This window comes from Xyrauchen texanus, chromosome 5, assembly GCF_025860055.1.
Source record: "Xyrauchen texanus isolate HMW12.3.18 chromosome 5, RBS_HiC_50CHRs, whole genome shotgun sequence".
Classification (NCBI taxonomy): Eukaryota; Metazoa; Chordata; class Actinopteri; order Cypriniformes; family Catostomidae; genus Xyrauchen; species Xyrauchen texanus.
Window position 1 is genome coordinate 19,505,468 of NC_068280.1, and position 27,159 is coordinate 19,532,626.

A 27,159-nucleotide genomic window follows, 5' to 3' on the forward strand; every position below is an offset into this window, starting at 1 on the left:
TACAAACTGGTGCTTTTATTCATGCTTTAAACTAACATATACTGTTTTTATGTATAAATTCACAGTTAAATTCATATAAAAATGAAATGTTTACCATAAATTATTTACAGATACATCATTGTAGAAGAGAAAATAAAGGAATGCCCATTTGACGATCATTTACACTCATGATTATTAGTCACTGGGTTCCTTGTAAAATACTATACATTTTGGCATCACATATTTATGGACAGAAGGGTGCAAATCTCGGAGTACAGAACAAATATATGACAATCAATACAAACAAACAAAACTGATATACCACAAGGTAAAGTCTATAAAATATACAGATATCTGCTACGCTAGTTTTGTGCACAAATGATGCAAGGAAAGTTTAAAAGGGTGTGAGAGTACTTCTCTACCTCTCTCATATGAGAGGACAAAACAATACATTATTGATATGGCCTCCTCCTCACATTCAGTTATGATGAAACTACTCCTTCAGGTTTCAGAATAAAGTGATAATTGAACTTGGAGCTCATACAGAGTTTGATGCTAAAATGTGAACTGTAATAAATACATGTTTGTGATAATGCCATGTGTTTTGTTTGTTTACCTTATTTGTCTCATTTTGTGCGAGTCTACTGTATATACTGAAGCAAAAATGTACTTTGTTCTACACTTTGAGGTTTAGCAGTTGGCAGATATGCAATTATTACCCTGAAAATTGTACATTACATTTTATTCTTTTCAAAGTGACGTTGATTTACGAAATGCTGCTTTCTGACTATGTTTCTAGAAATGAATTCCAAAAATGTTACAGACTGCTGTTAAATCAAAAACTGCGATTCCACAACGATCTCCATGAGATCTCTCAGTAGACCTGAACTGAAGGTAGACTGAAGGTTTTGAGGATCAAATATTCACATGGCACGTGGCTTTTGATACAAGATTCCAGCTCTGACACTTACGGCCAGGACCAATGTGAAATGTCAGATTGATTGAGGCTTGCTCCGTTATTATGATGGGAATAAACATCACATAAAAGTGCAGAAGATTAACTCGATGAGGGAATGATAAATGCAGATAAATAATCATAATACATACATATCATATCAATACCCAACTTTTCTCTCCCTCACCTCCCTTCTTTCCTCCCTGTTCAATTTCCTATAATCTTATTTTTTTTCCATCTTAATATTGTTGTGCAGGGAATATATCCAAACCTCCTTCTGCATGTAACACTGACAGATAGAGACCCGCTCTATCTCAGACAAAACGTCTGCTTATTTGTCCATCGATCTGACTGTTTTGAATGTCTTTCTCACACTATGCATGTCTGCGGTGCATGTCTACGGCGGTGGAGGGCGAGGTGGTCCGAGCGAGAGAAGCTTCGGTCGCAGTCGCTGCATTTAAACGGTTTGACGCCGGTGTGTTTGCGGTAATGACGTGTCAGCTCGTCAGAGCGAGCAAACTTCCATGTGCAGTTATCCCAAGTACATTTGTAGGGCTTTTCCCCTGAAAAACGAAAGACATATAAAAAAAGGTAAGTGAAATAACAAGACCTGAGATGTTTGTGAGACAGGAAAAAAATGACAGAACTCTTTTTAAACAAGCCAGTATTCAAAGTCTCCGACTGTGTGGTTTGGTTGCCGCTATAAGCTGACTCACCTGTGTGTGTGCGTCTGTGAGCTTTAAGATGGGAGCTCTTTGTGTATACCTTGTTGCAGCCATCAAACTCACACCTGTGGATGCGTCTCCTCTTTGAATCAGGTGACTCTGAGGGTCTGGGCCTGCGCAGACTCTCAATACTAAACGGCAAGAAGGAGCTGCAATGACAACATAAGATTTTAAAAGGTACAGGCGTTATTTAAATGTGGTTTTTTTTTTATTAGTATGACTATGATATTTCTAGTTATAAAAACTGTGCATTCACTATCGTAGTTTTGGACAGAACTGAAACACTTAAAATATAAAAAAAAATGTAAAAATTATTTGGTTATGTCTATCTTCAAATAATAATCTTCAAAGGCTACCACTATTGTAATAACCTGTATGAGCTGTCAATAAGGGGAGGAAAGGCTTGCGAACACAACTGTAAATGTAAAACAAATCAGCAATATCCATCCATCCATCCATCTTCAACCGCTTATCCGAAGTCGGGTCGCGGGGGCAGCTGCTCCAGCAGGGGGCCCCAAACTTCCCTATCCCGAGCCACATTAACCAGCTCTGACTGGGCGACCCCGAGGCGTTCCCAGGCCAGTGTGGAGATGTAATCTCTCCACCTAGTCCTGGGTCTTCCCCGAGGCCTCCTCCCAGCTGGACGTGCCTGAAACACCTCCCTAGGGAGGCGGCCAGGGGGGCACCCTTACCAGATGCCCAAACCACCTCAACTGACTCCTTTCAACGCAAAGGAGCAGCGGCTCTACTCCGAGCTCCTCACGGATGACTGAGCTCCTCACCCTATCTCTAAGGGAGAAGCCCGCCACCCTTCTGAGGAAGCCCATTTCGGCCGCTTGTACTCGCGACCTAGTTCTTTCGGTCATGACCCAACCTTCATGACCATAGGTGAGGGTAGGAACGAAAATTGACTGGTAGATCGAGAGCTTTGCCTTTGGCTCAGCTCTCTTTTCGTGACAACGGTGCGATAGAGCGAGTGCAATACCGCCCCTGCTGCCCCGATTCTCCGGCCAACCTCCCGCTCCATTGTCCCCTCACTCGTGAACAAGACCCCGAGGTACTTGAACTCCTTCACTTGGGGCAAAACCTCATTCCCTACCTGGAGTACGCACTCCATCGGTTTCCTGCTGAGAACCATGGCCTCAGATTTAGAGGTGCTAATCCTCATCCCAGCTGCTTCACACTCGACTGCCAAGCTGATCCAGTGAGAGCTGAAGGTCACGGACCGATGATGACATGAAGACAACATCATCTGCAAAAGCAGCGATGAGATCCCCAGCCCACCGAACCGCACACCTTCCCCACCCCGACTACGCCTCGATATCCTGTCCATGAATATCACAAACAGGATTGGTGACAAAGCGCAGCCTTGGCGGAGACCAACCCCACATGGAATGAACTCGACTTTGTGCCGAGGACCCGGACACAGCCCTCGCTTTGGACGTACAGGGATTGGATCAGCCCTAAGAAGGGACCCCCCACCCCGTACTCCAGCAGCACCTCCCACAGTCTCTCCCGGGGACCCGGTCATACGCCTTCTCCAGATCCACAAAACACATGTAGACCGGATGGGCATACTCCCAGGCCCCTCCAGGATCCTTGCAGAGTAAAGATCTGGTCCGTCGTTCCACCGACCAGGACGTAAAACCGCATTGTTCCTCTTCAATCTGAGGTTCGACAATCGGCCGAACCCTCCTCTCCAGCACCTTGGAGTAAACTTTACCAGGGAGGCTGAGAAGTGTGATACCCCTGTAGTTGGCACACACTCTCTGATCCCCCTTTTGAAGAGGGGAACCACCACCCGTTCTGCCACTCCTTAGGTACTGTCCCAGATTTCCACGCTAATGTTGAAGAGGCGTGTCATCCATGACACCCCTCCACATCCAGAGCTTTCAGCATTTCTGGTCGGATCTCATCAATTCCCGGGCTTTGCCACTGCGGAGTTGTTTGACTACCTCAGTGACCTCCCCAGGGAAATAGAATCTGATCCCCCATCATCCTCCGGCTCTGCCTCTACCATAGAGGGCGTGTTGGGATTTAGGAGTTCTTCAAAGTGTTCCTTCCACCGCCCAATAACCTCCTCGGTTGAGGTCAACAGCGTCCCATCTTTTCTGTATACAGCTTGAATGGTTCCCCGTTTCCCCCTCCTAAGGTGGCGGACGGTTTTCCAGAAGCACTTTGGTGTGGACCGAAAGTCCTTCTCCATGGCTTCTCCGAACTTTTCCCACACCCACTGCTTTGCCTCCCTCACGGCCGAGGCCGCAGCACTTCGGGCCCTTCGGTACCTTGCAACTGCCTCCGGAGACCTCCGGGACAACAAATCCCGGAAGGCCTCTTTCTTCAGTCGGACGGCTTCCCTGACCACCAGTGTCCACCACGGTGTTCGAGGGTTACCACCCCTTGCGGCACCTAAAACCTTGAGGCCGCAGCTCTCCACCGCGGCTTCGGCAATGGAAGCTTTGAACATTGCCCACTCGGTTCAATGTCCCCAACCTCCGCAGGGATGCCTGAAAAGCTCCGCCGGAGGTGTGAGTTGAAGATCTCACGGACAGGGACCACCTCCAAACGTTCCCAGTTCACCAAGCACTACTCGCTTGGGCTTCCCAGGTCTGTCCAGAGTCTTTCCCCACCCCTGACCCAACTCACCACCAGATGGTGATCGGTTGACAGCTCTGCCCCTCTCTTTACCCGAGTGTCCAAAACATATGGCCTCAGATCCGACGACACGATTACAAAATCGATCATCGACCTTCGGCCTAGGGTGCTCTGGTACCACGTACACTTATGAGCATCCTTATGTTCGAACATGGTGTTTGTTATAGATAATCCATGACTAGCACAGCAATATAAACTATAAAAAAAGGTAGTTTGTGTGACACATGTATTAAGTTTTTAATAATGTAATATTGGACTATAATGTCTATATTAGTTTATTAAAAAAACAAAAAAATAAAATAAAATAAAAACATTTATAGCATTTTCTGTGAGCATTTTAATGAGAGAGCAGCAACAGAGACCCCCTCCATAGTCAGTATGCCCAGCGGTGAGGAGGGGCACTTTACTGGTTGGCCCTATTTACTTCCATTGTAAGTGTCTCACTGGAACCCAGATTTCTTTTTAAGAAAAGGAGGAACAAGTCGAAATTTGTTTTTGTAATCAATATTAAACCCCAGAATAATAGAAAAAAAATAAATATAAAAAATAAATAAATAAATACAAATTGTAAGAAAAAATTCATAGTCGAAGTGTATTGAAGTAATCATTTTGAGTGAATTGTATTTCTATTATATATTTTAAATAACTTAATAGATCCAAATAAATAAATAAAATAAATAAATGAGCGTCACGTCATGGACCCAAAAAACATAAAGATGTAAGACTTTGAATGTCCATTAGAGGGAGCTATTGTTAACATAACAAATTATGGCAGTTGGTCGCTTCAAAATAAAGACACTTTTTAAAGAAGAGTATGAATAATATATTTGGAAATTAATTAATTAATTAATTGTCAATATTTTGGTATTTCTATGTAGAGTTTTGTAATTTTCTTGATAGTACAAGTGCTAAAATGTACTATCAAGACATGGGCCTTAGTTCAAAAGAACTCTTTTCTTTTTGAGTGAACAGCTTTGATTAAACAGCTTAAACAGCTTTTGCAGAGGGGGGTGGGGATGGGAAAAACAAGAAAGTACAACCCCCTATTAATTAACTACTATCCACATACAAACATTCCTATGTTCCTTTGCTGACATGAAGCTCAGATGCTTTAATAAAAGGACCTTTTACAGGGAATGTTTTCTGGGTGGCAAAGGCATTTTCTTCCCCCACAGAGCCACTTCCTGTTTATTTTGGGCCATGGGAGTGCAGGGTGAGCACCTGTAACTTTTGGCACACTTCATTGCCCAAAGAGGAAAAGAAAGAAAGAAAACATCCTAGATGTTCTCTCCTCCCTTAAACGATATCTCAGTTTTCAAAAATGCTGTCACTATTTTCCACATTACATTGTGCACTTACTTGAAGTTTGGAATTTTAGTCTGAGGTCAGAGGATCAGCTATAACATATTTTAGAAAGAATCTGTGTTAGACTGTTTTCAACAAGCGAGAGAAGAGAGAAGAAGAGAGGGAAACTGCAGCTGCCATCAGACTAAACTCAGCACAGTCATTTTTGTTCCGTCTTTTGTTTGTATGTTTCCCACTGGAGAAGACCAGAGGGGCTTTCCAGTGGTGCTGAAATCCAGGGCAGCATCACTGTCTAGAGATCAGTTTATAAAGCGAGTATTGAATAAAGGTATAAATAAGGTCCATTCACTTTAGCTGTTCCTGGGTCAGGGAATCTATAAACCTACATCGACCCCTGCACCTGTGTACACATTCAACGCATTCAATCTGAAGCACACACTCCCTGTGAGACATGCACGCTTACATTTACGCCACTCACTCGTGCACCTTGCTATAAAACACACTGTTACCTTCATCGTGTCAAGACACATTTAGACAGCACTGCCAGCTGTTTGTTTCTTTCCTTACCTAAACCCAGTAATTTCCACAAGAGCCCAGGGGCTCGGCTGTCAAAACCCAGTCAAGCGCCCCTCCTCACCGCTGGGCATACTGATTATGGAGGGGTCCCTGTTACCTAACTGCTCTCTCAAAGCTGTAAAAAGCTAAGACGAGGGCAGCTACACACACTAACTCGCACACACTTAGATGTGCCATAATTGAATACACAAATACAGCAATATTGCTGTATCATATCTTTCTGCACTGACTGGATCTTATCATTTCATAACAGTGTTAAATTTACATCTGAAAATTAGCAACAAAATGATAGGTAGATAATATACTGTTAAGGCTTATAGATATTTCAGATTAATAATCATACTCTTGCACAGCACGTGCGATGGTCAGAGCAGTCGAGCCTGTTTCATTCACACTCTCCAAGGTCACGTTGGGCAGGTCATCATCCTCGCTGTCACTCAAAGATCGCTGTGGCGACAGTCTATCTGTGATTCGATGTGTGACTGCATAAAAACACAAGGTTGGTTGAGTTGAAATGTAAGTGTAAAAAAATCCACAGTGTCCCAAAGTTAACTAACAATCAAGATACTACAGACCCAACCAAATTCAGATTCAGATTGTTCATAGTTTTGTACAATTGTCCATATTTGCCAAGAAATATTCTCTTTATACAATGTAATCTGTCATATTTGAAATGTTGGCGTTTTATGGGAAATGGTTCGGTCAATAGCACTGCAGTTTAAATTTCTTTGCTCAAAACAGTGACATCTTTGATTGCTCTTCTGATAAACTAATGCATTTGTTAAAAAAATGCATTGGTGTAGATTTTGGTAGGAATGGTATGGATATATCCCAACCAACTTTTAGAAAATCAGATATGTCCCCACCAATAGAAAATACTTTAACTTTGTCCAAAGTTTTTATTGTCATTTTAATGATTATTAAAATTCCCATATATAATTAATGTTTAAAATACTGTCCCACCTCTTATGGAGCAGTGCAGAACCGGCGTTGTTACGTGGCACCTGTTACTTTTCTCAGCGCTGTTCAGGATGTATCAATCACAGTCGTTTTTGATTACTGCATAAAGTTTTTTTTAAAATACATTTCTGGAGATTACACATACAGTTTTTTTCCATTTGCATTTTAGGTCCAATCCTTGAAATTAATAGATTTAAACAAGCATGCTTTTCGTGTACAAATGTTTTTGATATGATAAAAATAGAGTTTTCCTGAGAGAGTATGTGGCCCAAGGATTCTGTTTTTCGGTTGGAAAAGCGCCCTAAAGGAAGATTCTTTATATTTGAATGACTGTGCCAGATAAGGGGGTGAAATATGTGGAATTCAGGGAGTTGGAAAGAAGAAAGTGGGGGATAATGTAAATTCTCCCCATAATTTGCCATAATCTTGATATGTAATTTTGCACATGTAACTGGTTAATATAGCCCACATTTTGTTTAGATTTCCATTTGTTTAATGCTGCATAATACATTTTATAGAAAATAATTTTGTAGATCTACAATTATTTTTAGCAAATGAATCTTATCGCATCACATATCGTCGTCGAATAATCCATCAAGTTTATAACCTATGGCATTTTCCCTAAATATCGGGCAGCGTAGTGGTTGGTTCTAAACCTCTAGAAAAAAGAAAACAAACAAACAATTTTAACGTGGTGGGACAGAGAAATGGGAAATGTGACATTATGAATATGAGGAAATAATATTATGTTGCCTATATTAACAGACTGACGTTCTTGCATTTTCCTAACCTTTACTGTACTGTGTTCTGGTCAAAAATGACCGGTTAACTTTTTTTTTCTGTAAACTGTTGTTAATTTCATCTAATTGTTACAAAATTGTATGACTTTGTTCACATACAGCTTATTTTTAGATAATTTTCTTAACCTTTTATTGGTTTTATTATACTTTGTAACAGCTGTGGTGTTATTGGTCTAAAGTGTTAAGAGACCTTTTTTGCATCGTCTTTCCATGTACACTCTTTGGGGAATATTTCAAGACCTACTTGTCATATTATGTTGTGTTTGAGCTTGTTTGAATCAGGATAGTCTGCTGTAAGTTGTGATATGTCATTGTCTATGTTATATGCATTTTTCAGGAAGTGAAAAGGAAAACATCACAAAAAGACACCTGTTTATTATATTTATGTGTGTCAGTAAGAATTCCATAAACTAAAACTCACTGCAGTTTGGCCTCTGAGTGAAACAACGTTGCTTATTGCATTTTACTAATTGAGACCTTTCCAACCACATACAGTATAACACATGGCTATCTCATCTTTTTTATGTTTTTACCAACTCTGAATATAATTGTTGTATTTTTGCTAACAAATTTGTAAATTATGTGAACAAAACTGCTCTAATTTGTCAGCTTATTAAAAGCATATATATATATATATATATATATATATATATATATATATATATATATATATATATATATATTAAATATTCTATTAAATATGTTAAAAAAGTCATATTTGCTAAAAAAAAACAAGTTGACAAATTATCTAATGCAATATCTTAATAATATATGCAATATGAGAGATTTATTTACAGTCTTAGTGGGGCAGTCATTTTTGACTGGTAACACAAAACGTGTTAGAGCAAAAAAAACACAACATAAGGGTTAAAACCAACATTTTGAATATTATCCTTCTTGTAATATGTCCCTGCCAACTTTCAAACCAAACTTACACCCTTGTTTGAAAGTAGAAGAATTCAAATGAATGACATACTGTAATTTTGACTACTCCATTCTTGGTGTTCAGCTTATTATTTACTTGCTTGTTTTTTTCGGATTCATTTGCTACTGCAAAGGTTGTATTCGTGTCATTCCATGTCCAGTCGTGTTGCCATGGAGACCTCTTGAGAGATTGCAGAGCATAAGGGTACGCACCCTCAAGATAAGAAGCTGGCCTTTGTGTGTGAATTTTGAATGTTTTTAATAAACTGAAAGTGTATCATCAAAGTTTAAACTTCACTGCTCTAATTATGTGTCCACCTGCTTTATTTACAAACACACACTGTGTGCTTGTGTTGTAGACATCTGCCATTGTCTGATTGGTCAGTCTATAACAGCAAGAGCTGAACACACACACACACACACACACACACGCACACACGCACACACGCACACACGCACACACTAATACAAGACCTGCAACAGACTTGGAAATTGGGAATCTCCAACCTCTGTGTTTATGCCTTCCCCCAGAGGACAACAGGATGAAAAAAGGTATAAAGTATTAAAGGAAAGCCTTCCTAGTCACGGAGCCCATTAAAAGCAGCTCTCTTGGCCAGAGGCAGGCAGGCTTTTCTAAGCAGGAAAAGGGAACTAATCAAAGTGCAATTACATTTAGAACATACAATATTTGTAATCAAACTACACAATGAGGACTCATAGACTTAATAGATATTACAGTTTCCTTTTCTGTTAATGCATGATTTTCTGTAAAGCTGCTTTGAAATTATGTGTGTTGTGAAATGTGCTGTACAAATAAAAATGACTTGACAAATAAAAGCCTGCAAATAATAAAAGCAGTTTTTTTGTCCGTTGTTCGAACCAGTCCTCCCATTTTGTGTCTCTTTAATCCTCTTGCACAGCTTCTATTGTGTTTCCACCATGCACTCTGTCACTAATAAACCTAGGTGCCCTCGTTTAGCTAAGCAGCACTTTTGCTATGGCATCTACTTCCTGAGGGGATGTGGGCTGCTGCCTGTTTTGAGGAATATAAAGAGAAAAGCACAATGGAACGGCACTCATAAGAGCTGAGCCTGTCTAATACACAGCCGGGCCCTGGGCTCTGTCACTGACCCTGCCAGGAACACGGGAACTAAAAGACAGGCTTTTAAACAGCCCTGTCCGCCAACAGAGGAAAGAAAAAGGGTGCAATACTTTGCAAAAGGATAAATGCAGAGTTGAAGGGCGTCCCTCCTTTCTTTCCTTTCAGTTTACTTTAGTTGTCATTACAATTACTTTAGTTGTGGTTAGTTTTCACTCAATTCCTTTTTTATTTAAAATTTTCTAGTTTCAAATTAGTTTTAGTTTTTCATTATTTTTAGGGCTGCCAAAGTTAATGTGTTAACTGGTATTTCTATATATGTTTAACGTATACGAAATTACTCGCGGCAGTTTAGAATAATCACTACTGTATCTAGGGGCATTTACAGCTTTAATGGGGGAGGGTTGTAAAGGTTTTAAATTGAATAATATTCGGTGTATCAACAGCTTAATCTAAAATTTATTTGTTTTCATTTCTATTACAATTTAGTTAACCTGTTAAAAATAAAGTAAACCTGTTATCATTATTGTCATTATTAGTGGTGGTAACTCAGTCAATTGCATGACACAGTGTCACGGGTTGTCAACATGGCAGCGCTCATGAGGGGGCCACCCTCTCCATGTAAAACTCTCCATGTAAAATTAAACCGCTTTCATTTAATTACTGATATTACTGGAGTCTTCATCTCATGTGAGTGTACATCATTTTCAACATATTTCTAAAAATGCTATTCAGGTTTTCATGAGTAAACTTTTTTACTTAGCAAAACTTTTAAGATTTAGGTTGAGGTGGTCAATTATGTTTATTGAAATCTCAAAGAGCATTAACCTGAAAAATATTTTATTCGCTTTTAGTGCCACACAGTGGTCATTTCATTTTGAAACTGCCACGATACATGTCAAGAACCATGTGATATAATTTTGCAAAATGTTGCCACAGTCCCATAATTCAAGTGCATACAGGTCTCTGTCTCACCTTTCCTGTGCATCCTGTTCTCCTCCAGAAGAGGCATCATAAGTCTGCTGTTTCCCAGCGATCCCACCCCAGTGTAGACCAAAGGCATGGGTTGCACCACCACTGGTACTCTACGAGGGTGGAGGTGGATGGGACTGGAGCAAGGAGGCATCAGCTGTGGTATGTGCAAAAATGACTGCCCCCTGAGACTCCTGGATGGGGGAGATGCCACCACTGGGCCAGAGCTGGATGGAGACATCTTTAAACGTGGAACAGGGGTTATGACAGAAGCTGAGGTATATGAAGGCAAAGTTAATGATGATGATGATGAAGATGATAGAGAATTGCTGGAGGGAGGGGACCGTGGACAAAATCGTATTGATGATGAGGATACAGATGATGACGAGGATAAAGATGATGATGCCGAAAGTGATGGCGAAGTTCTTGCTTTGTTGGTGGACAAGTCCACAGGCTCTGTTTGCATCTGGAAGGGGTCGGACAGGAATCGTCTATCATTTGACTGTGTCTGAAATCTGCGATTCAACACCAGCACGCCCATCTCTGTATAGTCATTGATCATAGGAGACTGAGAAAAAAGACACACAGGATGGTATCAATTAACAATATCAATTATGTTTTTGGGGAGAGTAAATAAAATTTGTACTTGCCCTGCCAATATTTTCAAATGGCAAAAAAGCCACAAATATATTTTTAGCAACATGTGTCAGAAAAAAAAAAAATATATTCTTCATTAAAAATTATTTACAAAAAAGTCTATAATGTAACTCCATGACAGCTATAAATACATCTTAACACACTTGTGTTGGATTAAAGTTGCATATGTGCTGATTCGTTTATATTTTTTTGTAAAAAAATTAATGTTTATAAGTATTGTTTCCAAGACAAGTTATTCTTGCAATTTCAAAAATCTATATCTTTAAGTACTTTTGCACCATTGGGGTGCATTTCTCATACAACGATGCAAGTAGTTAAAACTGTTTCCTGAAACCGTAGTAACTATGTCACACATCCATCATGTATGAATCATGTTTATTCAGCTGTCGTTCATGACATGACACAGGGTGGAGTAATAAATTCTGTGAATATTAAATTATAAAAGCTTATTTACACGTACACCAGTAAGCCATTTAATGCACGAAAGCTGCTGAAGACATGACAGCGACAGATACATTGCGCTGCAATAGTGGGGTTTTCCTCTACATTGTTCCACCGGTGCACCTGAGCACATACACACTCTTCAAAAATATTAAATGCCACTCATGCCTTAACATAAACACATAAAAGCTGTGTTCTCTGACAGAAACTGTGTGTGATTAAGTGCATTCTCTTAACAGCCTACAATCCCATAAACGGCTGCATTCATGTTTACATCACATTTTAGAACACTGCTTTCTACATAATGCAGGAATAAGTCATGTTCTTAAATGCATGTAAACGTGGTCAAAGTGTTGACAGAATGAAAGATATATACAGTATATAAAATTAAAGATATAGAAGGCTCAATGAAGTGAAATGATATCCACACATTAAACTAAGCTGTAGTTCCAACCATACAACTTGCTGTTTTTAATGTTCATTGGAAATAAAAAAATTGTTGAACTATGTTGTAACAATGGACCTTGAATTTGCAGCCATAGTTGGCTAACAATGCTTTTGGGAAACACGCTCTCGGAGTGCATTCAAGGTATACATTTTTTCAACATGTGTGTTCCCTAGGAATCAAACCCATGACTATGCCATTGTTTGTGCCATTCTCTACCAGTTGAGCTTCAGGAACACTATGCACACAGCTATGTATAACCTTTACTCTGTAGGTAGCTTTGAGCATTTTATTTAAGGAAAACACATCACAAAACGTTAAGTAAAAAACAGGCTTTCAGACATTTACTGACTGAGCTGTTTTAATAAGTTAACATACTTAAATCAACAAAAAATTCCATGTCAACTGCACTCACTCAGGCTCAATGAAACCATGGACAAAAAGAGGTCCACTGGCAGCATTATTTGTTGCCAAACATTTCCCCTCTGTTTTTACTGTGGTTGATTTGGAGGATGTCATTCTGAAATGGAACATGTTTCGAAACTTCATCTCTGCCCTGTTTCTCTCTCTCCCGACTCATGCTTTACCTTTCCCACCTCCCTGTCCCTATTCTCCCACATGGCCCTCATCCAACCCCTTGTGCGGGGGGCTACCAGTCATTATGGCTAATTTTCAGAATCCGAATAGCTTCTGGTGAGGACGGTTTTAATAGGGGTGAGCGATACGTTTCCAAGAAAAAGGGCTTGGCGTTGAGCCCACTTAAACAAGAAGCACGTTTTAGCGTCTGTGCTGCATGTTGATTTAACACTTCAAAGCTGGGCTCATCCTGCACTCCATCTCTCCCGTGAACGACACGACAGAGGCAACTGTTAAAACGGGTAAAGCAGGGTGCAAAATGTAAGATTTTGTGTGTGGGCTTAGAAGAGAGAGAGCATTAGTGGTTGGGGTAGACACTTGTATTCTGTATATTTATTTGGCAAGGCCTGTAAATCTGACATATATCCTGAAGACTTCAAGCATGGGACACCTTAATCTAAACCAGTTGGCAAGCATTACGCAGTATGCCAAAATCCCCATGCATTTTCTTATATGAAAAAGTGCAGCTTTTGACATTCATAATAACTTTGTTTATATTACATAATACACATAAAAACAGTGACTTGAGGGTCGGTAGATGACAGAATATTCAGTTTAAAGTAAATTATCTGCACAAGGTGTGACTTTGTGTACTGACCTAAAATAGACATGTGTATTTTTGCACAGAATTTCAGACAAACATATTTTTACCTACAATAATTGAGTACCTTAATTATCAAAGACAAAAACACTTCTTTGTAAGGTCCATTAAATTTCCACTTAGCTCAAAAGGGTCAGATTGAATGATCATGAGACTTCTGTCAACAAATACTATTAGTTGCTAATAAGTGAGGTGCAACAAATAGAAACAGAATTTATCACATGCCACCCTCTAGAGTAAATAAAAAACCAAGTGATTACATCAGTGTGGTATAACTTTGAAATCTTACCCGCCTCTGTGACTCTGTAGGCTCAATTTTGACTGGCAGGGATGGCATTCCATCCAACATCAGCATTCTGATAGCACTGTTTCTTTGTGGGAAGACAAAAAAACAATGTTAGACTGACTTCAATTACTTCAGCTGTTGATTCACAGTGTGTTGTTCTGTAGACAATCAGCTGCATTGAGAAACAAAGGAATCCAATGTGTTTTGTTATAGCTGTGATGACACCACAGAGCAAAAAGCTCTCAATCATGGATTTGTGTCACAGATCATGTGGGAGTTGTGCTTAGTGACAGACCAGACAGACTGTGTGAGGTTAAGAATAAACATATGTGAGAGAGCACTAATATATCATTCTGAAAAGCGTTTTACTATCAGATGTATTTTACAATCATATTTTTCAAGATCAGAACAGATGCTTTGACTTGAATTTTATATTTATCTATTTTTTTTTAAACTTACATATACAATCCAGTTCTGTTTACATTCCAATGAGTGAATACATTAGAAAGCATAGAGGGATAATTCACCCAAAAATGAAAATTATCTCATAATTGAAGTCCTTTTTAACTATAAATTCTTCTCCCTGCCCAGTAGGTGGCGATATGCGCGAAAATGGGAATCGGCAAAAAAGTGAAAGATGGAAGTGTAGATTTGTATTTAAAAACAAACTTTTAAAAATGTATCTGTTTTTCACCCACACTTATCACATCACTTTGGAATATATGGATTTTTTCACTGGAGTCATATGGACTACTCATATGCTGCCTTTATATGCTTTTTAGACCTTCAATGTTCTGGCTACCATTCACTTGCATTGCTTCCAAATTCAGTTCAGATATCTTTAAACATGACAACAGTTAGTTTAAGTGAGCAAAGAATGTATCATTAAGATTTATCAGTTTATAGAGGTTTATTGTGTTTGTGTGAGTTTGTTTGTGTGTGTTGTTATTTGAGAATTGAAACCTTGCAAAAGTAAATTAAATTGTGAAATGTTGATGTGATGAATTTCATGTGAATAAATAGCCTTCAAACTGCAGACTACAGGAAATGAGAGGCTTGAAACATGTACATTTGCAGAAATGACTAGAATTCAAATGGACATCATGTTATATGTAGTACAGCAGAGTTGCAAATATACTGAAAAAGTAGTAACCTGAAATTGTTATCTCAAGGATCTATTTCTACTTGATCTAACCTCCCAAAATTATTTTAATGGGTTTAATCAAATATGTTATGTTGATTTAGTCAATATGATTTAAAGGAATATTCCTTTAAATTAATTTGTATATAGCTTTACACAGAAAGGTTAGTAAGCGATTTATAACACAAAAATCATGTTAACATGCATAATGTTTATGTCTTGTGGCTATTCTTTTAAGAACTGAGAGTATTTTAAATGCAAAGTTCACCCAAAAATGAAAATTCTCTCATAATTTACTCACCCGTCATGCCATCCCAGATGTGTATGACTTTCTTTCTTCTGAACACAAATAAATATTATTTCTTAAGAATATCTCAGAACTCTGAACTCTGATACAAAAAGCAAATAAAGGCAGCATAAAAGTAATCCATACAACGTCAGTGGTTAAATCCATGTCAATGTCAAAAAGATCAATATTTGATTTCTTTTTTACTATAAATTCTCCTCTCTGCCTATTAGGTTGTTGTGCGTGAAGAATGTGAATCGCCAAAAACAAAAGAACTTGAATATTGACCTGTTTCTCACTCACACTTGACATATTGCTTCTGAAGATATGGATTTAAACACTGGAGTAAAACGGATGAATTTAATGCTGCCTTTATTTGCTTTTTGGACCTTCAAATATCTGGCCACCATTCACTCATTTTGTATGGACCTATAGAGCTAATATATTTTTCTAAAAATCTTTGAAAGAAAGTCATACATATATGAGATAGCATGAGGGTGACTAAATACATGTTTAATTTTGGGTGAACTATCACTTTAACGTTTACAGATTCAAGTTACAGATTCACCCCATTCACTTCCAATGTAATTGTCTTAATGTTACCTCGATTTTAGCTTTTTTTTTTTTTTTTGTGGTAATCAGCATTATGCCACAAGTGCTGTCAGATGGAGCTTAACTTGCATTGAACCTGAAACAAAATATTCCTTTAATATAAATGTTATCACAGAAAAGCAAACTTTGCAGTTTACGTGAAAAACAAAAAAACAAACAAACAAGTTTTTACAGCATAATACATACTAATCCTCTACTTCAGTAATGCTATAATGAAATATACAACAGTTAGTTCCGGTCCTCGAATCTGATTGGACGAGAGCTATTCCATGTGTACTGATGGTCTGACACCATCAGCACTCGGACGCATCACTGTTTGTATCACTCCACTTTTGTTCATGCCGTTCTAATCTAAAGTGTAAGAGCAGTGCATATGTGTTAAGAGCTACTGTTTATGTGCCTTTTTTTTAACATTACATATGTTAGCCAGCAGGTGGTGGCAAAAGATAATTTTTGTGTGTAAAATGAGCCAGTTGATGAAGTGAAGTGAATCAGTCAGTGTTTACATACAACAGCTCTACATGATCGCTCCCATTACTACTACACTACTAAAGCTAGGCTATAGCTTTAAACGGCTTTAAACAAACAACTTCAGCATTACAGATCATCAAAGCTGAGAGACACAACAGACTGATTAATTACAGTACTCAAGGCACTTACCTCTTACCGGACTTTCCACATTGGAGAGGATGTTCTGTTTAAAATGGCAGAGGATATTGCGGTTTCTATAGTAAATGACTCTTGCGCACCAGCTACCACGAAATAGGGAGAAATACCCCTGCTTGGACGTCTATTTTTCCACTGAGAATGCTGATCTTCAGAAATCTGACAGCATCTCTGCTTGGTAGTGTCAACAGTTGATGGCACATGCTCAATCTCTCTCTCTCTCTCTCTCTCTCTCTCTCTCTCTCTCTCACTCTCTCTCTCTCTCTCTCTCTCACACACACACACACACACACACACACACACACACACACACACACGCACACACACACACACTCATACAAATTCATACATCCTTGTTTATCCGATAACTTGTTAGAAACAGCACAAGCCATGATACTATTTCTGAAGTGTCATTTTGGAATTACTAACTAATGCTTGGACGCATCATTTGGTTTGAACCAGCAACGGCAGATTCTGATCCATCGCACAAGAAAGTAGATCCACGCACAAATGCGTTTTTATGACTGTAACATTTACTTGTTCCTTGGACTATTGTATATAAGCAATATCACATACGCTCACTACATATGACCGGCGGCCGAATCACAACAGTGCTGATGTAGGGCCACATCGCACTCTTGCTTGTGTGATATTGCTTAAATATACTGTATTGTATATTTGTATTGTAAATACACATGTATTGTGTCATGTCGATATTGCACAATCCTTTTTCACTGGAAGGTGATCAAATATGAGCAAATTATTAAAACAAGATTAATCTAGTAATCTGACAGGTCATAATTCCAGTATTTTATTTTACTTAAATTTTTAAAACTTTGTCAACATACATTACAGGAATGAAACACAGTAAACTATGTGCTCACATACTCTCATAAAGAGCATTTGGAAGTGTTGCAAAAGTCTGAATGGACCCCTGGTCATTGGAGGCCATGGGGTTAGCCTTGCACTCATACTTTAGCTCAGCAGCTCTGATAAATGAAGGAGGTGGATTAAATCTGGAAATCACCTGACTTCTTCCTGTAAATGCAGCGCTTACAGATTAATTAGAGAGGCTGGAAACTGCTGACTGTTTTGGCTTCTGTTGACCTGGTTAGTTTACCTCTGTGTGTATGCATGACTGTAATCCTTGGAAAACAGGATGTGAGAGGAAATGGGTGGGGTCCCAAAGGGCAGTGCCCACTTAAAATCCTTGCTCCCGAATGCTATGTACAGTATATCTATGCCAATGCCAGTGCCTTTCAAGACTGAGAACGCCCAAACCCACTTTAATCACACCAAACTGAGGACACTACACTTCCTGATACACCCTGTAAGCGTGCTTACCAGAGGACTCCCACTTTAAAGCATTACCGCACACCACACCCAGGTGCAGCTCAACAGTACCAAACTTGACATCTGAATATAGAGTGGAGGGTAAGATGTGTTACACAGATGTGTGTATATAACACCTCATACTCTATGAGGTTTTTTCTCGGATACAGCCATTCTATGAAAGAGATCTACTTTTTCACAATGTTATTATAGTAAGATCTTTCATGCAAAATGTAAAGACAGGCTACATTGTAAGTTGTGTTGTCACAATACTAAAATTACAGTAGTCAGATACCACAACAAAAACGAATACTTATTTGTTAATTTAGTAAACATTGTATTATGTTCTCAAATAATTATTAAAGACAAGAAAATAGTAGTACAATAATAAAGTAATAAATTAAGAACAAATTAAAAAATTGCAGCCAACTGAAACAAATTAACACATTTAAGTATTTAAGTAAATTCAGGATGTATTGTAGTGAAATGTGATTTAAAACTAATATTTATGGTCTTCACTTTATGATTCTAATACAATCCACTATAAAAATCCAGCCAAGAGCAGTAAGTGGTTTTCTTGTTTTCTTGTTAGATTAATATTAAAAACATACAAGACAGTGGCAGCTCAGGCTGTATTACGCAAGTTTGATATTTTGACACAAATCCACTTTTCCACTATTAAGTTCCACTATTTATGTTTACTTTATAAATAACAAACAGTTTTTACATCAAAATCACTGTGGCAGGGCGGAGGGCGGGGCCGGGTCATGATCATACACACCCGGTCCCTTATCAGGCTAATTAAGCCTTTGAGAGGGATAAAGGCTGATGGCAGACGGTGGTGCGACGAGAGAGAGATCGTTAACGGACATGTCCATCATGTGTGTTTGTGTCCTTGTTTTAAGTTTCTCATTAAAATATTATTTATATCGTCAAGCCGGTTCTTGCCTCCTCCTCTTCCACTGATCCCTTTACAATCACAAGATAAAAACTGCATTATTATGAACGTTCTCTGAGCACACGTGCACATAAAGCACGAACACACATCAGCTGCCTGTCCCTTTCGAGGCTATCAGCGGATACAGAATCGAGGACATAAAAAGTCACTCTCTAAGATTCTTGTGATTTGTTCATTTTCTCACTTTACTTTTTTCACCCTTTGACCTGTTATTGAGATTGACCAGAGGTTGTATTGCGATAGACACAAGGTGCCACCCAGCCTTACACCATGTTGTACAGGTGACTTGATCTAAACTGTGTGGAAGTTGGTAAATTTTTAATTAAAGAAATGCATCATTACAGGGAAAGAAGATTTTCTTTGGCATCTTCTTTGACATAAGTGTCCATAGAGTCAAATCCAAGGAAAGGTCAACCTCACTCAGAATGAGACACAGCATGCCACTAAAGATGGATATCCAATGGATACCTGGGTAGCTCAGTGTGTATAGATGCAGACTACCAAATCTGGAGTCGAGAGTTCAAATCCAGGGGGTGCTGAGTGACTCCAGCCTGGTCTCCTAAGAAACCAAATTGGCCCGGTTACTAGGGAGGGTAGAGTCACATGGGGTAACCTCCTTGTGGTCGCGTTTAGGGGTTTTTCACTCTCAATGGGGCTCATGGTAAGTTGTGCGTAGCCTCAACATGCTGTGAGTCTCAGTGATGTCATGCACAGCGAGCCACATGATAAGATGCGTGGATTGACTGTCTCAGAAACGGTGGCAACTGAGACTTGTCCTCCGCCACCCAGATTGAGGTGAGTAACCGTGCCACCACAAGTACCTACTAAGTAGTGATATTGGGCATTCCAAATTGGGAGAAAAGGAGATAAAAAAAGATGGATATCCAGGTGGCCAAACAATTAATCATTTTCAAAACTAGAAACTGCAAACCTATACATTTTAAGGTATCATATGCATGCTATCGAAACAAAGAATGTTCCAAAAGTAGGCAGAAACCATATGCTGCCTTCTATCTTGTTTGGCATTGTTTGGCAATTGGCAATGCATCTAAAGGAGCATTGTATTGTATGTAACATGATAGCATGGGAAATTGCTTCTGAATGTTCATGTACCCTGAAATCAGCCCAGTTCTGCTGAAATACTGACAAACGACATCCCCCATCAGGCATTTTTTCATCAATTCAATTGTTTACTTTCCCTCTGTTGCTACCCTCTGAGACAAGTTTTCACATTATCACTTTCACATAAACAATAGTAATAGATTAGGTTTAGGGTTGGGGTTTGGGTTATGGTGTAGGGTTAATACAATATGCATTCCTGTTGACTGTTATGTAATTTACAGCTGAAAATACAACTGACTTAAGGCACAAATATGTGGACATTTATCCCGGAAACTAGAGCTCATATTTGCTGATACGTTCAACAGCACTTCCAGCTTCAGACACTGGGGGCAGTAGTTCAAATTGCAGTAAGCACTGACTGATTTTCAGAACTTTTGACCGTTTACAAATTCAGTTAGATCACAGTGAATTTGTATATGTCTGTGTATGTATCCTTCCCAAAGCTGGCAATCCCAGAATATATTGCAACAGTGAAATACTCAGTGAAAATCAAACATCCAAGATGGCAGACAAAGCAAGATACATTTTTACTATAAACATATGATGTACCAATAAAAAATAGTTCAATTAAACATTTACTGTTTAACCCAATATTTGTTTGTATTTTTATAATTATTAGACTAGTGCATTGTTAGTTTGTAAACATGCTAACGCCAAACTACTGGAACCAATAGTGAGACAATTCACCTGTGCGCTTCTCTGGAGTGTGGCGTGCATGCCTCCTGCCCCATGATGTTTCAGCCAATGTGGAACATTCCATTTCCATCACTTATGGGGTTCTATTCCTGTTAGGATGCTGCCTAGGCAGGCAGCTATCTATGTAGGCAGTAGACATCAAGACAGCTTTCTAGATTTTGGAACTGAGCTAATATGTTCTGGCCTGGATCAAAATCCAGTCATATGAAGGTTTTCCCCTCAGCTTTCTTCTTTGTCCAAGATTAGACTTAATCTGGATTTGATAATGCTGTAATGGAAGGTCTAACAAACCAAGTCATCCTTGGCATATCCTTTGCAATGACTAAAAATTTTTTGGAGAAACTGGGCATTTTCATCAGAATGTGACCTTGGGTCAGAGCTGCTTCCTGCTCTCTGCCATGCTACTGATAACCACCCTCGAGCCTTACCCACTCTTGTACAAACATCTCCCTCATCTTCACTCTTCCCTTTTCTCCTTCCTCTGCTGAACCTTTACTCATAAAGTCTTGGGCTACTCATCTCCTTTTTAAAATTGATCTAAGTAACTGTGCTGAAAAATTAAGCAGGTCCAAAGACAGTGCTCTGGATCCATCCCCAAGATGCAGACTTCTTCTGGATTCTCCTGCTTTGCGTAATTGTTTCTTGCCAAAAAGCTCTGAGTGACTTCAGACTTTCCATTTCAGCAGAGCTAATTTTCCTTGGCAGGACAACGTCTATCGGATAGAGCCAGGACACTGTCAAACCTCCAAGAGAGAAAAAGTGAGAGAAGAGGAGTGTGTGTTGGTGTGAGGAATTGCTGAGGAGAGGTGTGCTATTACATTATTTGTACTAACTTGAGTGAATGTGTAGCCACTTTTAAAGAACTGATTGGCCAGGCTCTTGCATATGAACAATGCCACGAACAGCTGTGGCCACAAATGTAAATATTCCAGTCATCCAAACTGACCTCTCCTTGTGTTGGACAGTTCATCTGGACATATATCGCCACTGAACTTCTTTCTTATCTTCACAATTAGTGCTTTGTGTGAGGATTCATCTGCTCCTCACAGTCTTACAAAATAATATAAATAAACACTAAAGAAGGTCTCCTGCAGGTTTCTCAAATTTAGTCCTGAAATTAGGCTTCTGCATTTTCCACTTGCTTTCAGAGAGAAGTATGACTAAACACACAAAAATCTGTAATTGATTTGAGGGGGACGTGAAACCCTACCATTTAAATGTGCAAGCAGAGCATAGATTAGTATTTACTGACCTCATGTGGGACCTTCTTGCCTCTTGCCATTTAGGTGACAGCAGGTCAAAACTTTTTTACTATGAGTGGAAAGTGCGTCAAATATCTATGGATATCCACTAAATAGTGAACAAAAAATAAAGAAAGAAAAAACAAACAGTTGAAAAGCTGTATATATTCCAACGAGCATCTTCTCAGTCTCACAGAAGATTAATTTTGGATGATTTTATTTTACTTCAGACTGACATACAAGTGCTCTCTGAAGAGTGAAACTGTCACAAGAAGTTTCTCCTGTCATGCAAATGACTCAACGAAACCTTGAGAATTTCTTATTCATCTGCTCTTTTCAGACACTGAGCTGCATATTTTAAGACTATCTAGAGTGCTGCAGCATTTGTTAGAACTCCATTATTGCTGGTCTGAGTCCAGTTATAGTGCTCCTTCTAGAATGGTGAATATCAAGACCTTGTAACCAAGTCTGATCTCAGATCAGGCCAAATGTATGACAAATGGCCTCCTGGTCACAGCTTGGACTGGTTTGCTGTGCTGTCTTCCATGAAGTCAGCGGGCCAGAAACATCTGAAGCTCTCTCTCTGGTATTCCTCTGGACAGGGTGAGACAGATGTGTGTAATTTGACTTGAACTATTGAACCACATGCCGTCAAACTGTTTATTATCAGAGGTCTGGCACACACCAGGTTGCGCAATATCTGAAGGTCATGTTATTAGGCAGTATTGCACAATGCTGCGATGTCGACCATGAGGAGTTTGTGAAAAATGTGTTACTTGAGAACAACTATGAGAACAAAATAAACAGGGGCACAGGAAAATGTGTATGAACCATCAAAGGATTGTAACATTCCCAAATGTGCAAGACATATACAATCATACTATTACAAAAAAAAACTATTCCTTTATACACAGTGACTGTGTGTTGAGTTGCTTCCTGTTTGCCATTAAGGGGCAGCCTCTCAGAATGGGCCAGGCCTAAATCATAAATAATGATCTTCTCTGAAGTCTAGAGTTCATTGTACTCAACTAAACAGTTCATTGTGCACTTAATAGGGTGTTTCGTTTTGCAGTATTCACACCACTGATTGCTCTAAAATGGTACAGTATATGTACAGAAGTGAATCAAAGACATTCTCAACTGTATTGGAGAGAATAGACATTGTCTTTGTACAAGGCTATGACCACTAGGAATGGGCGATTAAGGCCACAACCACAATAATGCATTTTCGTTTGAAAACGCATCTTTTTCTCTACGTTTTGGCCTTCCATCCACACTGAAATTACGTTGTTGACCATGAAAATTTAGCTTTTCGAAAACGCTCTCCCAACTGGATAAATTTGAAAATGTTCGCGTTATAGTGTGGACAGGGGTAATGGAGATATCTGAAAACTATTAAGTATTTGTTGTCATGAGATGCAGTCATGTGATCCATTCAACCCAAAAACATAAAGATGGCAGCCCATGTTGTAGTAGCGTTTTTGTGCCTGCTTTCCACTTTGATAGCGTTGTTAAAGATGAATGTTACTTTGTACCAACTTTCACATTGCATTCAAAGGCGATGGGATGTTTACTTGGAATTGATGTCCTGCAACGGAACACCAGGGCAATTGCGTGTAAGGGTATTTAAGTATTTTCATTTGTTTCAGTGTGGACAAGCAACTTTTGGAAAGTGATTGAAAATGGCCGAGAGCCATGTGTGGACAGAGAGTGTTTAGAAAACGAAAATGCATTTTTCAAAAGTATCTGGATTAATGTGGACATAGCCACAAAGAAGTTAAAGAAATATACAGTATCTCGATACTTTTTCATCCTTTTGATGATATTCACTCATGATTTTTTATGTATTTTCTTAGGAAGCATAATTTCAAACAGTACAAACAGTATGGTAGCCCTCCCCAGCTGTCCTCAGCATTGTGGGAAAGCCGGAGCCTCTTCCACAGCAGTGCCAGAAAAGATTCCACCCCTAAAGCGCAGTGTGAGTGCCAGTAACCAAGCATGCTAACAAGCATGACCGCTAACCACCCAGAGACTGAACATCGTACAAAGAGTAACCTAAAAGTGAAGAGAGAAGGGGAGCAGAGGAAAGCAGAGAGAGAACTGGGGAGAGGAGAAAGGAGAACAGGAAACAATGTGATGAATAAAGATTACTCAGCTCTTCCAAAACTTCCAAAACAGATAATGACAACTAAACACAATGTAGATTCTGACACATCAACACTTGTTTTTCACATAATCTGGAGCAAAAGCCACAAGTTTTTACTCCTGATCAATATTACCCCTCTTGATTGTTATGATGCCCCTGCTCATAATGAGCAAGGCAGCTGTGTTTGTTCTCCAGCAGTGCATGCTCACACAGGGCTGGGTAAGAACTGTTTTTCCTTTTCTGGAAAACTCACAGCTGCAATGCAAGTCTTGGGAAAAGTCAAGAATAAGGCACTTGGAGAGAGCAAGACTAAGAGACAATAAGTAGAGAGGTAAAGATGTACACTATTACAACATTTAACTCTTGCAAAATAATGCACCCTGACAGCAGCAATGGGGCTGAACACAGCAGCCAGGCTGTGACAGATCTCTAACCAGTAACAGATCCCACATGAAGCTCTCTCGCTTCCTTCACTTTTGGAGGTCAGGCCCCACCAGGAGTTGCCATGGGGCCGGGGGTCAAAGTTCAGTAAAAGTGTTCACAGGAAGTGCATCCGCTACGGGCCCTGGTTAAGGCCCTTTGCAAAGCTCTAGTTAATGGCCTAGGCAGTCACTAGGGAGAGCTGCTGTTTCCCGTACTGTACATGAACCACCCTGCCATTTCATTCTTTGTAGGCTGGTGACTCACAAAGGAGATTTGGTTCCTCTGATTTCTAACCTCTGTATGCACATGTGTGTGCAGCTGTGTGTGCGTATGTAATTGCATGTCTACGTGCAAGCATCTGGGTTTCTATACCAAGAGGAGCTGCATTTCACTCAATTTCAGTTTGATTATGAAAGGATAATCAAAATTTTGACCATCTTTATCATGCCTGATTGGAGTTAAATTTCCATTAAGCTGGTTTATGTTCCAACCCTGTAAAAAAATAAAAAAAATAAACCAAAAAATTAACTAGTTTACTGGCCTTACCTGGTCTCCCTAAAAAGGTGATATGGTTTTAAAGGGTTTTTTGGCACTTTTCAGTTGGTGAGGTAGGGAGACCACCTACACTGTCTGAAAGAAAATATTCGCAAAAACTTTATTTTTAGAGGTACAACAACATGTCACTGGGGCAGTACACTCAAAGGAACACCCACTGTGCCTTTAAGGTACTAGAAACTGATAAGATTCAAATACATGCCAACTGACATGTAATGATACAGTGGGTGTTCATTTGTGGGTACTGCCCTAGTGACATGATTTTGTACCACTAAAGGTAAAATTTTTGCAGATTTATTCTGATATTCTGATTCTGATTTATTATGGCCATCTTAAATCAGCTAAGACCAGCACAACCATCTTAGCCTGGTTTAAGCATTTTTTTCAGCAGCAAAGATTAGACAAATTAAGTCTTGAATACATATAAATGGACATGGTGCACCATATCTGAATAAAAGTCTTCAAAATTACATTTACATAGACACTGTGTACGGTATCAATTGTAAAACTTGCAATGCAAAACTCTGTCCACACCTGATTTACACCCCCAGAGCTGGCTTGCTCACCAGGTCATTCAAAAGCCAAAGTGAAGGGAAAGTTTGCTTATTTTATTGATGATAAAATGCTTCCAAAAACATGAGACCCAGTGACCCCCAAACTTCCTCATCCGGTGTAGACGCGACAGACACCAGACACCAATAGGAACTCTCAGGTGTGGTTTATGTTCTGTGGTGTAGAGGATGCTGTATATTTTTAGCTGCTTAAATTTTTTTAATTAACTTGAATAGTGCTGCAGTTTTCGTGAATGATTTCTAATTCTTTTTCAGAGATTTGAAGGTTTGATTGACTTGGCTGGGAATACCTTGAGAGGGAAAACCTCTGGCAGATGGGGAGAGACAAAATCATCCATGCCAAATTAGGCCAACAGATGCAACTGCCCCAGTAGTGCTTTAGTTATTAACTGTTTTAAGACAAATCTACTCTTTTTGAGTCTGATCAGTGTTTCAGCCCAGTATATGCCATACTGCATTTCTCATGTATTGTTGTTTCAGAGAGAGAGATAGAGAGAAAGAAGTAGAGTATTTCATAAGAGCTTATTTTACCCACAAGAAAAATAAAACCATCAAATACAGTAGGTATATAGTTATTTTATACTAATACACAAGTATTCAGAGAACTGTTTTAATTGGCTATGAGAAGCATTATATACTTGGGACTGCTAGATCAGGCCTTAATATGACCTGAATATCTCACAAACAGGAAAAGACAACATAAAATAAAAACTAAACACAAGACAGCGATACTGTAAACAATGAAATAAACTTGTAAATAATGAATTTCAATAACATGATGAATTTTAAGTGGGGTTTTAGGTGGGGTGTACTGAGAATACAGCCCAAACTATCCGGATCATAAACCGAGTAGCCACATATTGTAAAATGTTGAAAATATATCACCAATCATATCAACAAAAGTTAAAAAGAGCCTCTAAACAATACTTTTGCCACCATAGCAATAATTACTTTTATTACTTATCACTGTTTATGACAGAGACTGATTTTCAAAAGAGGTTTTACTGTTTATCCTTACAGGTATGCTTCCTCAGACAGGTCTAAATGTTCAACTTATATTTAACATTTGTAATAATATCTAGTATATGTTCACTTTGTTTATAAGTAAAGCTGTCAAAAAGCAGGTTTCAGGTCTAATTAGCAGCACAATGTCATCTTAAAGGTCCATAGTCTAACAAACTAACAAACTAACACACAGGAGTCCTAAACTGCAAGAAAAAGCATATTGGACAGTACTGACCTTGTTTGTTAACCTCAGTAATAGAGAGTTAGAATCACTATCCTTAGAGCATCTCCCTCTTGCTCTCGCTTTTCTACCTTGTTTTCCTCTGTCGCACTTTCTGATGTTACCCCCTTCTAGCTTCCCTCCTCCTCTGTGTGTTTCTCAGGAGGA

At 39.1% G+C, this 27,159-nt stretch overlaps 1 protein-coding gene across 1 annotated transcript; it reads right to left on the reverse strand.

Annotated features, from left to right (window-relative positions):
• On the reverse strand, positions 1-27,159 carry LOC127644128 (Krueppel-like factor 12). The gene is made up of 6 exons (XM_052127152.1): positions 27,007-27,159; positions 14,020-14,101; positions 10,954-11,518; positions 6,539-6,677; positions 1,651-1,808; positions 1-1,497 (listed from the first exon to the last, which is right to left on the reverse strand). The coding sequence occupies exons 2-6, from the start codon at positions 14,083-14,085 to the stop codon at positions 1,304-1,306; spliced, it is 1,122 nt and encodes a 373-aa protein (XP_051983112.1). The 5' UTR covers positions 14,086-14,101; positions 27,007-27,159; the 3' UTR covers positions 1-1,303.